Below are 15,855 nucleotides of genomic sequence, written 5' to 3' on the forward strand. Positions count from 1 at the left end.
AGCGAATGCCAGTGGGTCTAGGAGCTCTGGGGTGAGCACGCCTCCGGAAGGAAAACGGTAACAGAATTTATTCTACTTTTCCAAGTAAACGATCCTTCCACAGAGGCACTTGGGACAAGATGCGACGGGTGCTTTTCACGTTTTCGATCTATTGGCCAAGATCCTATCACCTCAAAACAAGGAGACGAGGAAACCCTGGGATCTTAATCCCATTTCGATTGAGAAAACAACGCGCTCCTTGCGAAGCGAAACGAGGCTGGCCGCGGGCAGCGCGGAACCACGCGACGGCGTCGGGGGCGGGCGGGCGCGAGGACCACCCGGTGCGGCAAAGGGCGCGAGCAGGCGGCAGGGCGCGCGGGGAGACAGGGCTGAGTGCACGCCGCCCGCGCCCTCGAAGGCTCAAGTCCCACCCCTTCCTCCCTTCTTGCAGCCCCGCCGCGCCCTGGCGAAGGCTACAGGGTCAGGTTCCCCGCACCGAGAAGCCCAGAAGCCCCGCCGCGGGCGCTCTGAAGACCCGGGACCCCGGCCTCCCTCCGCCGCCAGCTGCAGGGACTCTGGCGGCGCCTCTTAGCCGGGTAGATGTTCCTCCTTTCCCCTCTCTTCCAAGCCGCTGCCAGGCCGGGGGTGAGGCTGCACCTCAGTCTTCAGCCCCCCAAGGCCGCGCCCAGGGCAGGTCGCTCCCCATTCAGCTAAGAGGAAGCAGCGGCCCGGGGGAGGCTCACCCGGCGAGACTGCGTTTCCCCCACCCTCGGCGCTTCCTTCTGTGAATGTGAATGGAACTGAGCACTCCTTTCTCTCCCTCAATGGCCGGCGAGGGGAATTCAAATGCGGTCTTTGGGCGCTCGGTATGGGTCTGGACCTCGGTTTTCAGAGCCTGCGCGTCCGAGGTCGCTAGCCTTTCCCGAAGGAAGTGACAGACAGCTGCGGCGGCGCGGGAGGCTCATCCTCGGTCGTTTAAAAGCCCCCGAGAGAGCAAAACGAGCACCCGAAACCTCGCAAGCGTCGGGGGTGCCGGGCCCAACGCCCCCACGTGTCACTGCCGGGGACTCGCGAGGCGCCGCTTCCCAGCGCTCAAGGCGCGCCTGCCTCCTCCCCAGGTGTCAGGAACAGACGCCCACCAGGTGCACCAGCGGGTCGGACGCCGCCTTCGGGCAGGCTGGGCTCTTCCGAACGGGGAGCGGAGAGTAAGGGGCTCGACCCCGGGACGCGAGTCCGGCCTTCTGGACTCCGGTTCAGGGTGTGTGTGCGCGCGGAGGGGCTTATCTGCGGGCCCTGGGCAGCCCACGTGTCCGGCTTTCTGCTCCCCGACTCCGCACGCCTGGAGCGGCAATAGTGCCTGCCCTAGAAGGCCAGCGGCGAGTGCTCTTCACTAGGGTCCCGGGGAGGGCTTGGAAAACTGAGGACTTAAGTGAGCGACCCCAGGGGGCAGAGGGCGAGTCGAGAGTCGGCCAATGGCTGCGGTGGGCGGGGAGAAGACGACGCGGGGATCTGCGTGGGCCGGGTCAATTCCCTACCCTCGCCCTGTCGATGCCCGGCGGCCCCGCCCGCCCTCTTAAGCCTGGCTCAGCCCTCAGGGCCCGCCCGAGGTCTACCGAGCCCGAGTGGCCCCGCCGCATCCAGGAGGCGCCCGCTCCGCTGTGGCGCTCTTGGAGGTGGTGTCGGAGGTAGGCACGGGACAGGGCGCGCCCGGGGCCCGGGGCAGGGGTCTCCCAGGGCCGTTGGGGAGGGCGGCAGCACTCGCTGGCGCAGTTCGTTTTGGATGGTCGTTCTGCCCTCTTGGGGGCTTTGAATCCCAAGTTGCAGATCCCTGAGGTCGGAGGAGGCCAGGAGGCGGGCGCCTTTGGAGGATCGGGAGGAGACGGGCCGCCGCCTGGGTCGTGGCTGACCTCTTCTCCTGACCCCGCGTTCTTTAGTATCTGAGTGATGATCCTGCTTGGTTTTCTTATTGGGCTCATTGATCTCAAGACCCGCCGGCCCTGAAGGGGCTTCATTCTTCAGCCTCGGTGAACTTGCTGCCTGTCTATTAAAACGCCATCCTTTCCCGGCGGCGCGGGGGCGGGAGGACTGGCAGTCGCCGAGGCTCTTCGCTCCCACCTGGCCGGGGCTCGTCCACGCGGCTCCCGAGGGGCGACCCCAGGCCCCAATAGTCCTGGTGGAATGATTGGAGTTTCCGAGGGACCCGGGGAATGTGGCGGACGCTGCCCGCGGGGGAAAAGGGGTTCAGGCGGTGCATCCTAGGGCAGCCAAAAGTGGCGCGCCCCTTCCCTGCGGGCAGTCAGGACCGCCAGGACACGCGGGGTCAGGCCGCTGGGCCGGAGCAGGTCGCGGGGTCCCTGGACCTGCCCGGGGGCTCTGGGAGCGCGTCTCCATCTGCGCGGTGCGACGCAGGGTCCTCGGCTCTTCGCTCCCAGCCGAGGGCCCAGGAGCGCCTGGAGCTGTCGCTTGCTCCATTGCCCTCCGACAGCCTGCGCTCGGCTCCCGGCCCGGCCCCGGGGTTGGGAGGGCCCCGCGGCTCCCACAGACCCTACCAAAGAGTTTTGTAAGACCAAGAAGAAGGAAGGAAAGGGAACTTCAACGGGTTTTGCAGGAACCGGGTTGGGGGCCGAAAGCGGAGACCGGGCGTGGGAAGGCGTCCGGGCTTGGGGAAGGGGTGCTTGGAGAGGGAAGGGGAAGGCAACACTAGCCCGGAATTTAGAGTCGGGCGGGATCCCGGCAGATTTCCGTTTGGGGCTTTTCTGTGTTTGCTTCTATTGCTGTTTTTTCGTTTTGTCTTAATTGTAGGAGAGGGCTGGCGGGATCGGATTGGGGGCGTTTATCCCGTTCCCTTGGATCTGGGGCTGGCTCGGGTGGAGGAGACTGGCGGGGAGGCGCGGGTCGGACCCCGGGAAGCTCCCACGCTGGGTCCTCAGCGGCGCCTGCTTTTCCGCAGAGCCGCGGAGCGTGCGGTCCCGGGATGGCTCTGCCCCGGCCAAGTGAGGCCGCGCCCCAGGACAAGGTGTGCTACCCGCCGGAGAGCAGCCCGCAGAACCTGGCCGCGTACTACACGCCTTTCCCGGCCTATGGACACTACAGGAACAGCCTGGCCACAGTGGAGGAAGACTTCCAGCCTTTCCGGCAGCTGGAGGCCGCAGCGTCTGCTGCCCCCGCCATGCCCCCCTTCGCCTTCCGGATGGCGCCTCCCTTGCTGAGCCCGGGTCTGGGCCTACAGAGGGAGCCTCTCTACGATCTGCCCTGGTACAGCAAGCTGCCACCATGGTACCCAATTCCCCACGTCCCCAGGGAAGTGCCGCCCTTCCTGAGCAGCAACCACGAGTACACGGGTGCCAGCAGTGGAGATCCGGGCCACCAAATCATTGGTGGCGACAACGAGAGTGGCCCGTGTTGTGGACCTGACACTTTAATTCCACCGCCCCCTGCGGATGCTTCTCTGTTACCTGAGGGGCTGAGGACCTCCCAGTTGTTACCTTGCTCACCCAGCAAGCAGTCAGAGGATGGTCCCAAACCCTCCAACCAGGGAGGGAAGTCCCCTGCTCGGTTCCAGTTCACGGAGGAGGACCTGCACTTCGTTCTGTACGGGGTCACTCCCAGCCTGGAGCACCCAGCCAGCCTGCACCATGCGATTTCAGGCCTCCTGGTCCCCACAGACAGCTCTGGTAAAGGGAGTTCACACCATTTGGGAGTCGAATTGGACGGGAATGCAGGCGGGAACGGGAGTGTCCGGGAAGAGGCGCTTCCAGGTGGAGCTGAGGCTGTAGAATGCGGGAAGGGGGAAGTACCTCCATGAGAGCCAGGGCCGTCTAGGCTCACTTCTGAGGCCCTGCTTGCTTAACTGCATGACTAAGGTTGGTATTAGTGAGAGCTGAGAACCAAGAGAGAAATGGTTCCTGCAGCGAACTCCCAGGTAGGTTCAGATTCTATGCTGACATGCAATGACAGCCTTCGGCAGTTCACACCTAAGAGTCCCAGCTCAGCTAGCTACGATGACCTTAGTCAGGCATTACCTCTGATCCTCAAATTCCTTGAATTTGCCTAATGGGATTAATTACATAACCTTCCATGAGGCTGTTCTGAGTCTCAAATGAGAAATTGTATATGGAATTGTTTACAGTGAAATCATATATGAACAGACCATGTAAAATGAGCAGGGAAAAATAGAAACAACAAATAAACATCAGACTGGGATGATGGTTACCTTTAGGGAGTTTTAAGGAGGAGGGAAACACCTTATAAAAGCACTTTATAATACATTTTTAATGAAAAATTGTTTTAACCTGCCTTTTGCTAGGATCTGATTCTCTTCCTCAAACTCTGGATAAAGACTCCCTTCAACTTCCAGAAGGTAGGCAGGACTCCTTGCATGGATTTCTTTCCCTGAACTAATGCAGAGTCAATTCTCCTCATTCTCTTTTCCTGCCTCGGCTTTCCCCTAGGTCTATGCCTCATGCAGACGGTGTTTGGTGAAGTCCCACATTTTGGTGTGTTCTGCAGTAGTTTTATTGCCAAAGGAGTCAGGTTTGGGCCCTTTCAAGGTAAAGTGGTCAACGCCAGTGAAGTAAAGACCTACGGAGACAATTCTGTGATGTGGGAGGTAAATCTGTTTCTGGTGGGTCTGCTGCTGAAAACGGGGTGGGAGACTAGTCAGGGGAAATCTTGGCCTTTGCCCTTTTGGGAGAGTCCTGGTCAGAGAGAGAGGACATCCAGGGCAGATATCTGTGGTTTGTGTTGCCTGTAAAAGGAAGGAACTGCCAGTGTTCGCTCCATGAGGATAGCACCTCTGCATGAATTCTGTGTTTTGTGGGTGCCTTAAGTCATTTTTATCTGGAAGATTAGCGATGGAATATACATTTAAAGAATCAATACATTGTATTATATTTATAGACAAAACCAAATGCTTTAGATATTATAGAGTGCTGAAGCTATGCTAAAGAGAATAAAAACAAGTTTTTTTTGTTTGTTTGTTTGTTTGTTTTTGAGATGGAGTCTCGCCCTGTCGCCCAGGCTGGAGTGCAGTGACGCAATCTCAGCTCACTGCAAGCTCTGCCTCCCGGGTTCACGCCATTCTCCTGCCTCAGCCTCCCGAGTAGCTGGGACTTCAGGCGCCCGCCAACACGCCCGGCTAATTTTTTTTATTTTTAGTAGAGACCGAGTTTCACTGTGTTAGCCAAGATGGTCTTGATCTCCTGACCTCGTGATCCACCCGCCTCGGCCTCCCAAAGTGCTGGGATTACAGGCATGAGCCACCGTGCCCGGCCCAAAAACAAGTTTTAAAATTCAATATTATTCACCTATAAAATTAGTCAACGATTTAAAAAAAACAACCAGATACTCTTCAAGATCTAGTGATGATATATTAGGGATATGCTAGTGGGACTGCAGTTTATTACCTGCAGGAGAAAATTTGTCAGAATGTAATCAGATACCTTAAACTGTTCAAAGTCCCTTGACCCTGAATTTCTACTTATAGGAATATAGTACAGGAAAATAATCTGATATTGAGGCTATGTGGAATATGTTAATCCTAGGGTTGTTTATAATAACAAAACATTGGAGACAGCGAAATTGCCAGTAGCAGAGAAAGAAATAATTTTTCTTTCTTTCTTTTTTTTTTTTTTCTTGAGACGGAGTCTTTGTCTGTTACCCAGGCTGGAGTGCAGTGGTGTGATCTCAGCTCACTGTCACCTCCACCTCCTGGGTTCAAGCAATTCTCCTGCCTCAGCCTTCCGAGTAGCTAGGATTACAGGCATGTGCCACCATGCCCGGCTAATTTTTGTATTTTTAGTAGAGAGGGGTTTCACCATGTTGGCCAGGCTGGTCTTGAACTCCTAACCTCATGATCTGTCTGCTTTGGCCTCCCAAAGTGCTGGGATTACAGGCATGAGCCACCAGGCCCGGCCTCGAAAGAAATAATCTATAGCTCCATTAATATGCATGAAAACTAAGTGGGAGTAAAATATAAAACTATTCAGTTGTGTTTAAGTGGTGGAATTAAATAAAACCTTTTTGTTTCACTTACCTCTGCTTACGAAATTAACATGTGCTCACTATAGGAATTTAGGAAGCAAGAAAGTGATAAAAGTAAGAATCTTTTAGAATATGTCACATTAGGCAGGCTCGGTGGCTTACACCTGTAATTCTAGCACTTTAGGAGGCCAAGGTGGGAGGATCACTTGAACCCAGGAGTTTGAGGCCAGCCTGGGAAAGAGTGAGGCCCTGTCTCTACAAAAAAATTTTTTTTTTTAATTTGCCAGGCGTGATGGTGCATGCCTTTAGTTCCAGCTACTCAGGGGGCTAAGGTGGGAGGATCATTTGAGCCCAGAAATTGGAGGCTACTGTGAGCTGTGATTGAGCCACTGCACTCCAGTCTGGGCAACAGAGTGAGACTCTGTCTCTGAAAAAACAAACAGACAAACAAACAAACAAACAAACAAAAAAGCCCAATATGTGACATCACCTAGAGAGATGTCCTTAAACTAACAAATCTATGCTGGCATAAGTAAATTTATAAACTACTTGCGATGACATAGAAATCAGAATGATAGTGTATTTGATGGACTCAAGTGTGATATTTACAAGTATTAAAAAATTTATTTTGTAGATTAGACCAAAAAAAAGTACAATACAAACTTCATGTCTTATTTCATTTAGATCTTTGAAGATGGTCATTTGAGCCACTTTATAGATGGAAAAGGAGGTACGGGGAACTGGATGTCCTATGTCAACTGTGCCCGCTTCCCCAAGGAGCAGAACCTAGTTGCTGTGCAGTGTCAAGGGCATATATTTTATGAGAGCTGCAAAGAGATCCATCAGAACCAAGAGCTTCTTGTGTGGTATGGAGACTGCTATGAGAAATTTCTGGACATTCCTGTGAGCCTTCAGGTCACAGAGCCGGGGAAGCAGCCATCTGGGCCCTCTGAAGGTGAGTGCACACCCTTGCCTTGCCCAATGAGGGCATCCCAGTAGAAGGACTGGGCCCTTTTCCACAAACCCTCCATGTGCAGCTCCTCCCTCCTAAAGGCTAATGCAGAGGACTAACTGAGAGTGTCTCTAACCAAGGGGGCATTACCCAGGTGAAGGAAAGCGTCCTCAATTTCCCAAAGCTGCGGAAGCTACTCCTATTTATAAAGACTTGTTCTTCTTCCCTACCTTCCACCCCAAGAGTAAAAGAAAATGTACTAAATGGATGTAACTTCTACCATAGGTGAGCCCGTTTCTGATTAATCTCTGCCCAGGCTAATGTAGCTGAAGTCAAATCACTAGAGCAGTGTTTTTCAAATGGCGGGTTGCAGAGTTGCATGTCTTAGTGGGGTGGGAAGTCAATTTAGTGGTCGAGACCCACATTAAAAAAAAAAATGTATACAGTAGAATAGAAAATATTGATGGGAATCCCTTAAGAGTAAGGATTGTTTTGTGAAATTTATATTTCACATGGGTATATGTGTGTATGCTGGGTGTCAAGTATAAAATACATTGCCGGCCGGGCGCAGTGGCTCAAGCCTGTAATCCCAGCACTTTGGGAGGCCGAGGCGGGCGGATCACGAGGTCAGGAGATCGAGACCATCCTGGCTAACACGGTGAAACCCCGTCTCTACTAAAAATACAAAAAATTAGCCGGGTGTGTTGGCGGGCAGCTGTAGTCCCAGCTACTCGGGAGGCTGAGGCAGGAGAATGGCGTGAACCTGGGAGGCGGAGCTTGCAGTGAGCCGAGATTGCACCACTGCACTCCAGCCTGGGGGACAGAGAAAGACTCCGTCTCAAAAAAAAAAAAAAAAAAAAACATTGCCTACTATGGGTCTCAGGCAAGTTTGAGAAATACTGAGTTGGACTCTCACTCTCAAACTTTAATGTGGGAATGAATACCCAGGGATCTTCACGATGCTGGTTCTCATTCAGGGTAGGGGCCCAGGATTTGGTATTTTTATCAACTTGCAGGGAGTGCTGCTGGTCCTGGTCCCTGGACCACATTCCAGTAGCAAGGGGCTAGGGACCCACCATCCCACTCTGAGGGTGAGACTTTGGAATTTGAATGTTAAATAAGCTCTCCAAGTGATTTCTATATACACTAAAGTTTAGGAACTACGAATCTAGTAGGTGGGACAAGATAAATGTAAATTACTGTAAATAAGAGAGAAGGCAGGCCGGATACGGTGGCTCACACCTGTAATCTCAGCACTTTTGGAGGCTGAGATGGGCGGATCACTTGAGGTCAGGACTTCAAGACTAGCCTGGCCAACATGGTAAAACCTTGTCTCAGGCCAGGCACAGTGGCTCACGCCTGTAATCCCAGCACTTTGGGATGCCTAGACGGGCGGATCACCAGGTCAGGAGATCGAGACCATCCTGGCTAACACGGTGAAAACCCGTCTCTACTAAAAATACAAAAAATTAGCCGGGCGTAGTGGCACGCACCTGTAGTTCCAGCTACTCGGGAGGCTGAGGCAGGAGAATCATTTGCACCCAGGAGACAGACGTTGCAGTGTGCCAAGATAGCACCACTGCACTCCAGCCTGGGCAACAGAGCAAGACTCCATCTGCAAAAAAAAAAAAAAAAAAAAGAGAGAGAGACAGAGAAGGCAAATTATTATGATGTAATAAATGTGTTAAGGAACAGGTTTAAAAAAAAAAATGGGCCAGGCGTGGTGGCGCATGCCTGTAATCCCAGCACTTTAGGAGGCCGAGGCGGGTGAATCATCCGAGGTCGAGAGTTCGAGACCAGTTTGGCCAACATGGTGAAACCCCGTCTCTATTAAAAATGCCAAAATTAGCCGGGCATGGTGGTGGGCGTCTGTAATCCTAGCTACTGAGGGAGGCTGAGGCAAGAGAATCTCTTGAACCTGGGAGGCGGAGGTTGCAGTGAGCTGAGATCGCGCCATTGCACTCCAGCCTGGGAGACAGAGCGAGATTCCATTTCAAAAAAAAAAAAAAGTGAATTGCATCTGCATGCCTGTTTTCCTGCTAGACTGAGATGCTTCAGGGCAGGAAATAACCCTAAACACTTTAGTATCTCCTGCTTCTGGATCCCAGTGCGTACTGAGTGAGAGTAAGACATTAGAACTAAGCTGGAAAAAGCTGCTTAGGGATGAGATGAAATAAGGCACGTGTAAGACAGAGGCAGAGAGGGAAGGCAATCAGGCTCAGGGAATAGTGAAGCAGAAGGCAAGGAAATGTCCAGAAATTAGGGGATAAATAATTAGCAGTCATTATTTATCTAATGATAAATAATGGTCCCAATGATGAGGGGCTGTCAGGATTGTTTTGGAGAACTATCTTCCTACTCCCCCAGGTATCTTATCTCCATGCTGGGTTCCCCCCGCCACTGAACTATCATAAGCCCTCATTATGTTGCTTGTTCTGATCGCCTCTGATATCTGCATACAGGTTGAGTATCCTTTTTCTGAAATGCTTGGGACCAGAAGTGTTTTGGTGGGTGGTGTGGGTGTGGGAATGTAGGTAAAGATAGGAATGGAGGGGAAAAGGGTTGGGATACTCTATGATCTGTGGAGTTCTAAGTTGTCTCGTACTTAGCACCAAACCAAGACCTGTTGGTCGCTTCCTGAAATGTACCAACTCCTTTTGAAAGAAAAGTCAACAGGCTGGGCATGGTGGCTCACACCTGTAACCCCAACACTTTGGGAGGCCAAGGTGGGTGGGTCACCTGAGGTCAGGAGTTCACGACCAGCCTGGCCAACATGGTGAAACTCCGTCTCTACTAAAAATACAAAAAATTAGCTGGGTGTGGTGGCGCATGCCTGTAATCCCAGCTACTCAGGAGGCTGAGAGAGGAGAATCACTTGAACCCAGGAGGCAGAGGTTGCAGTGAGCTGAGATCGCGCCACTGCACTCCAGCCTGGGTGACAGAGTGAGACTCCATCTCAAAAAAAAAAAAATGAAAGAAAGAAAAGTGAACAATGGATCTGAGAAAAGTACCTGCTTAGTAACTGACAAGATGGTTATTATCCTTTTGAGAAATCATTATTATTTTTTGAGATAGGGTCTCACTCTGTCGCCCAGGCTGGAGTGCAGTGGCGCAGTCTCGGCTCACTGCAAGCTCTGCCTCCTGGGTTCACGCCATTCTCCTGCCTCAGCCTCCCGAGTAGCTGGGATTACAGGCATGCACCACTACACCCAGCTAATTTTTGTATTTTTAGTAGAGATGGGGTTTCGCCATGTTGGCCAGGCTGGTCTTGAACTCTGGCCTCAAGTGATCCACCCACCTTGGCCCCCCTAAATTCTGGGATTACAGGCACGAGACACCATGGCCGGCCATTTTTGAGAAATTTTTTCACCATGTGTATCAAATTATTACAATGTTTGTAACTTTGATGTCTTCAGTAATACTTTTCTGGAAATTTATTATCAAGAAATAGTCCAAAAGGAAAAAGCTATGCTTATGAAGATTTTTAACTGTGGCACCACTCTTGTGAGTGAAAAATCACAAACAACCTAAATGTTCAGTAGTATAATAATTAAGTAAATGATGATACAGGCTCAGCAGCCCCAATCAAGAAATCCTAAATCCAAAATGCTCTAAAATCTGAAACTGAGCGCTGACATATTGCCAAAAGTGAGAATTTCCACACACCAGTACTTAACACAAACTTTGTTTCATTGACAAGATTATTTAAAATATTGTGTAAAATTACCTTCAGGTGGGCCAGGCACGGTGGCTCATGCCTGGAATCCCAGTGCTTTGGGAGGCCGAGACAGGCAGATCACCTGAGGTCAGGAGTTTGAGACCAGCATGACCAACATGGTGAAACCCCATCTCTAATAAAAATACAAAAAAATTAGCTGGGCATGGTGGCAGATGCCTGTAATCTCAGCTACTCAGGAGGCTGGGGCAGGATAATCGCTTGAAACTGGGAGGCGGAGGTTGCAGACCGAGCAAGACCCCGTCTCAAAAAAAAAAAAAATTACCTTCAGGCTATGTGTATAAAGTATGTATAAAACAAAACATAAATGGACTTTATATTAGACTTTGGTTCCATCCCCAAGATACCTCACTATGTATATGAAATATTCCAAAGTTCGAAAAAAACCTGAAATCCAAAACACTTCTGGTCCCAAGCATTTCAGAAAAAGGATACTCAACCTGTATGTTATTAACATGGAATAGTATGCAGATATCAGAGGCAATCAGAGCAAGCAACAGAATGAGGGCTTATGATGGTTAAGTGCGGGGGATACCCAGCATGTAGATAAGATACTTGTGTTCCAGTTCTGAACCAAGCGATACCTGATGCTTACAGCATTATTATGAGGACATATATTTTGGACAATGGAGGGAAACTTGTAAACAACTTAATTTGTTGGGAATAATTATAAATGAATGTTAATTTGTTAATCTGTTAATATGAATGCTTTGGATGTGATAAAAAGGAAAGAAAAATTAAAATTCCATTGCATTCTCAAATGAGTTTTTTTCCCCAAAGGCTTTTTGGCGAGGATTGGTCGTAGGTGGGAGCCTTCATCTTTAAGGTCTTGAGTGGTGAGGGAAGGGTCTAGACTCTATGTGGGCGGGTTATTCGAATATGCAAGCATTCCCCTCTGGTGAGGGAGAGAGGGAATTTGTGTGTGTGTTTTGGGGTGTGGAGGTGTGAAGAGCTAGGGGGAGGGAGGATAGGGAACAAGATAAAATTAGGAAGGATAGGGAACAAGATGAAATTAGGTTTCATTTCTGCCTAAGCGGTTGTTCTTAAGCGAACTCAGTATTGAAACTTTATTCTGAATTTTGGTTTGCTTTAGTGCTTAGGTTTGTAAAATTGCTGACCCTCTCTTCCCTTCCCACCCCAGGAAGCAGGAAGGCCAGGTATTTCTGACCAATAAAAATTCTACCTCTGTGCCAAAAAAGTGTCCCAGCACGGGGATTCTGAGAGTATTAGCACCTCAATGAAAGTGATAGACGGAGCAGGGCGATGGATCAGCTTGGGGTTGGCAGTTGCCTTCCTGGTTATTTACTTAATGAATAGTTTATTTCCTTAGCCACCTGTTAAACGTGCCTGGGATGTAGTTGTCAACTAACAAAGCCCCTGATGGATAGCTTCCCTGCTGTCCCGATGCTGAGAAGATTTCTATCTGCAGACTCTTGCAAAGACTCACTTTTGGCTGCTCTTCCTCCCTGGGGTCAAACAATGAGATCTCGGTGGTGCATTCATAGTCAAAGCCACTTTATCCTCTGGAATCCAGAGTGTCCTCTGCAGGGATGCTTTTGTAGGTGGCCCCTGTTCTCTCGCCTTCCCCCAACACATAGACACCCCTGGACGTGGGACCTGCTTTGCTAGAGTCTAGCTGCACCCTCTCTAACTTCTCTCCTCCTCCCTCCTCCATTGATAAGAACAGATTTACCTCTCTCAGTCTTGCCTGCCATTCAGTGATAGTATCACTCACATTGGTAAGACTCAGTAAGTGTTAGAATTAAATTAGTCATCACAGTAACCCTGTGCATTAGGGAAGTCAAGATGCTTTCACCCTTACTCTATACATAAAGATTCTAGCTCTGGAATCTGCCACAAGTTTTGAGTAATGAAGTATAAACTAAGAAAGTCCCTTGAATTGTGTAGAATAGAACAGCACTGTGAAGCCTGGGAAGTCAGCTGCGGGTGTCCTGGTGACTGTTCTGAGCTTGTAACTCAGGCTGATCTTAAAGGCACAAAGAGAAATAGTTTGGCCTCAGTGCCTCAGTGTATTAACCTCGTAACAAGTGCCAGGCAGGAATGTGTTCAAGAACTGCAGGGTTGCACTGCCCTTAAATGGGGCTGGTGGAAGGGTCTCTTAAACAGTACATATCAAGGAACAAAAGGGAAAGAGAGCCTATAGGTTAAGATATTTAAAAGACATAGCAACCATATACAACATGTAGACTTTGTTTGAATCCTAATTTGAATGGACTGACCAGAAAGTAATTAAACAAATATATATATGTGTGTATCAGTACATATGTTTCTATAAAAGAATAAGAGTTAATTGTTTAGGTATGACAATGTGACAATGACATTATGGTTATGGTTTGTTTGTTTGTTTGTTTGTTTTGAGACAAAGTGTTGCTCTGTTGCCCAGGCTGGAGTGCAGTGGCTCAATCACTGCTCATTGCAGCCTCAACTAACTTCCCCAGGCTCAGGCGATCCTCCCATCTCAGCCTCTGAGACTAAAGGCGTGTGCTATCATGCAGAGATAATTTTTATTATTTTTTTGTAGAGATGGGGTCTTACTGTGTTGCCCAGGCTGGTCTCAAACTCCTGGGCTCAAGCAGTCTGTCCACTTCAGCTTCCCAAAATGTTGGGATTATAGGCGTGAGCCACTGCCGCTGCACCTGGCACAATTATGCTTTTTTTTTTTTTTTTTTTGAGATGGAGTTTTGCTCTTGTTGCCCAGGCTGGAGTGCAGTGGTGCAATCTTGGCTCACTGCAACTTGCGCCTCCCAGGTTCAAGTGATTCTCCTGCCTCAGCCTCCCAAGTAGCTGGGCTTATAGGCATGCACCACCACGCCTGGCTGATTTTGTATTTTTAGTAGAGACGGGATTTCACTATGTTGGCCAGGCTGGTTTTGAACCCCTGACCTCAGGTGATCCACCCGCCTCAGCTTCCCAAAGTGCTGGGATTATAGGCGTGAGCCACTTTGCCTGGTCACAATTATGCTTTTTAAAAATATGTCATCTTCTAAAGATTATGGTTAGATATTTTTGAGTCAACGGATGAATTAGTATTAAAATAATCTACTATGGGGAGCGGTGATATAAATGAAAACAAAATTAGTTATGAGTTGGTCAAAGCTTGGTGTTTGGCACATGAGGGTTTATTACACTATTATTTTCACTTTGGTATGTTTACATTTTTCTGTAATAAAAATGTTTTTAAAAATTCTCTTGGCGGCCGGGCATGGTGGCTCACGCCTGTAATCCCAGCACTTTGGAAGGCCGAGGCAGGTGGATCATGAGGTCAAGAGATCAAGACCGTCCTGGCCAACATGGTGAAACCCCACCTCTACTAAAAATACAAAAATTAGCTGGGCGTGGTGGTGTGTGCCTATAGTCCCAGCTACTTTGGAGGCTGAAGCAGGAGAATCACTTGAACCTGGGAGGTGGAGGTTGCAGTGAGCCGAGACTGCACCACTGCACTCCAGCCTGGGTGACAGAGCAAGACTCCATCTCAAAAAAAAAAAAAAAAAAAAAAAAAAAAAAAAAAAAAAAAGAAAAGAAAAAAGAAAATTCTCTTGGCCAGGCACAGTGGCTCACGCATGTAATCCTAGCGCTTTGGGAGGCCAAGAGGGGCAGATCACCTGAGGTCAGGATTTCTAGACCAGCCTGGCCAACATGATGAAACCCTGTTTCTACTAAAAATACAAAAATTAGCCAGGCGTGCTGGCGGGCACCTGTAATCCCAGCTACTTGGGAGGCTGAGGCAGGAGAATCGCTTGAACCTGGGAGGCAGAGGTTGCAGTGAGCCAAGATCATGCCACTGCACTACAGACTGGGCAATAGAGCAAGATTCTGTCTCAAAAAAATAAAAAAGAAAATTCCTCTTGAAGTAGCCAAAAGAATTCTTGGCTAAAAATGAATAAATAAATATCCTCTTGAAGGAACTAGGGAGGGAAGTAACTGAAGAGACGTTGTGTTTGCTGTGTTTGACAGAGTCTGCAGAAGGCTACAGATGTGAAAGATGTGGGAAGGTATTTACCTACAAATATTACAGAGATAAGCACCTCAAGTACACCCCCTGTGTGGACAAGGGCGATAGGAAATTTCCCTGTTCTCTCTGCAAACGATCCTTTGAGAAGCGGGACCGGCTTCGGATCCACATTCTTCATGTTCACGAGAAGCACCGGCCTCACAAGGTGAGTATTAGGAGGACACGTGACCCGCCATCACGTTCTCTCTCCCTTCCCAAGCTCCTGAACACGGGGAGTTGCCTCGTAGGTGCTAGCTGCAGGCCTGTGGTGCCTGATGGACACCCTCTCTGAAGGAGGAGAGGATAGTATTACGGAACAGGCAGGCGAGAATAGGCACAGCGATGCACATGTGTTAGGATGCATGTACCAGCAGAGGGAGGAACATGGAGGAAGGAGTGTCCACGGCCACCTGGACACATGGCTTATGAAAGATGCACAGAGGTGGCCTTGAGCCAAGTATAGAAGGACAAATGGGGTGTCTGATGTATACTGGTGGCAGGGTTAGTTGGGCAGAGAAAAAGAGTCGAGCCGTTCCAGGCAGGAAAGAGCCTGGCATGTGCTCCTGGGGAACTGCGCCTTGTTCCATATCTGTGCAGGCGTGTTGACAGGTATAGGTTAGGAGAAAGCGAAGACATGGTCCTTCCAAAGAGCGGAAGGCCTCTATGGTGGGCCGAGGATTTTGTAAGACAGAAAATCAGTAATGACATTAGGGAGCCGTTTCAAATACCTGGATGCTCTGCTAGGCTTGGTGCAAAAAAGTACAATATACCCTTGGGCTTAATTAACAGGAGGACGAGGCTTGGGCACAGACGTATTCTTGCTTGACTGTTGGCCTCGTCGGAACTACCTCAGGCAGCTACGACCTTGAGCCCATTTTCCTGTTTTGAAAATTGAAGTAGGCCGGGCGCGGTGGCTCACGCCTGTAATCCCAGCAGTTTGGGAGGCCGAGGCGGGTGGATCACGAGGTCAGGAGATCGAGACCACGGTGAAACCCCGTCTCTACTAAAAATACAAAAAAATTAGCCGGGCGTGGTGGCGGGCGCCTGTAGTCCCAGCTACTCGGGAGGCTGAGGCAGGAGAATGGCGTGAACCCGGGAGGCAGAGCTTGCAGTGAGCCGAGATCGCACCACTGCACTCCAGCCTGGGCGACAGCGCAAAACTCCGTCTCAAAAAAAAAAAAAAAAAAAAAAAAA

The 15,855-nt window shown here is 49.9% G+C and overlaps 1 protein-coding gene across 1 annotated transcript in view; it reads left to right on the forward strand.

Moving 5' to 3' along the window:
- The first annotated feature begins 1,579 nt into the window (after positions 1 to 1,579).
- PRDM14 (PR/SET domain 14) overlaps positions 1,580 to 15,855 on the forward strand; it is a 20,719-nt gene continuing 6,443 nt past the window's right edge. The window contains exons 1-6 of the mRNA XM_032758430.2: positions 1,580 to 1,664; positions 2,930 to 3,653; positions 4,286 to 4,339; positions 4,431 to 4,588; positions 6,646 to 6,916; positions 14,625 to 14,827. Of these exons, the coding sequence (XP_032614321.1) occupies positions 2,954 to 3,653; positions 4,286 to 4,339; positions 4,431 to 4,588; positions 6,646 to 6,916; positions 14,625 to 14,827 (1,386 nt within the window). The 5' untranslated portion in view covers positions 1,580 to 1,664; positions 2,930 to 2,953. The remainder of the gene's footprint in view (positions 1,665 to 2,929; positions 3,654 to 4,285; positions 4,340 to 4,430; positions 4,589 to 6,645; positions 6,917 to 14,624; positions 14,828 to 15,855) is intronic.

The sequence above is a fragment of the Hylobates moloch genome, unplaced genomic scaffold, assembly GCF_009828535.3.
Source record: "Hylobates moloch isolate HMO894 unplaced genomic scaffold, HMol_V3 SCAFFOLD_9, whole genome shotgun sequence".
NCBI lineage: Eukaryota > Metazoa > Chordata > Mammalia > Primates > Hylobatidae > Hylobates > Hylobates moloch.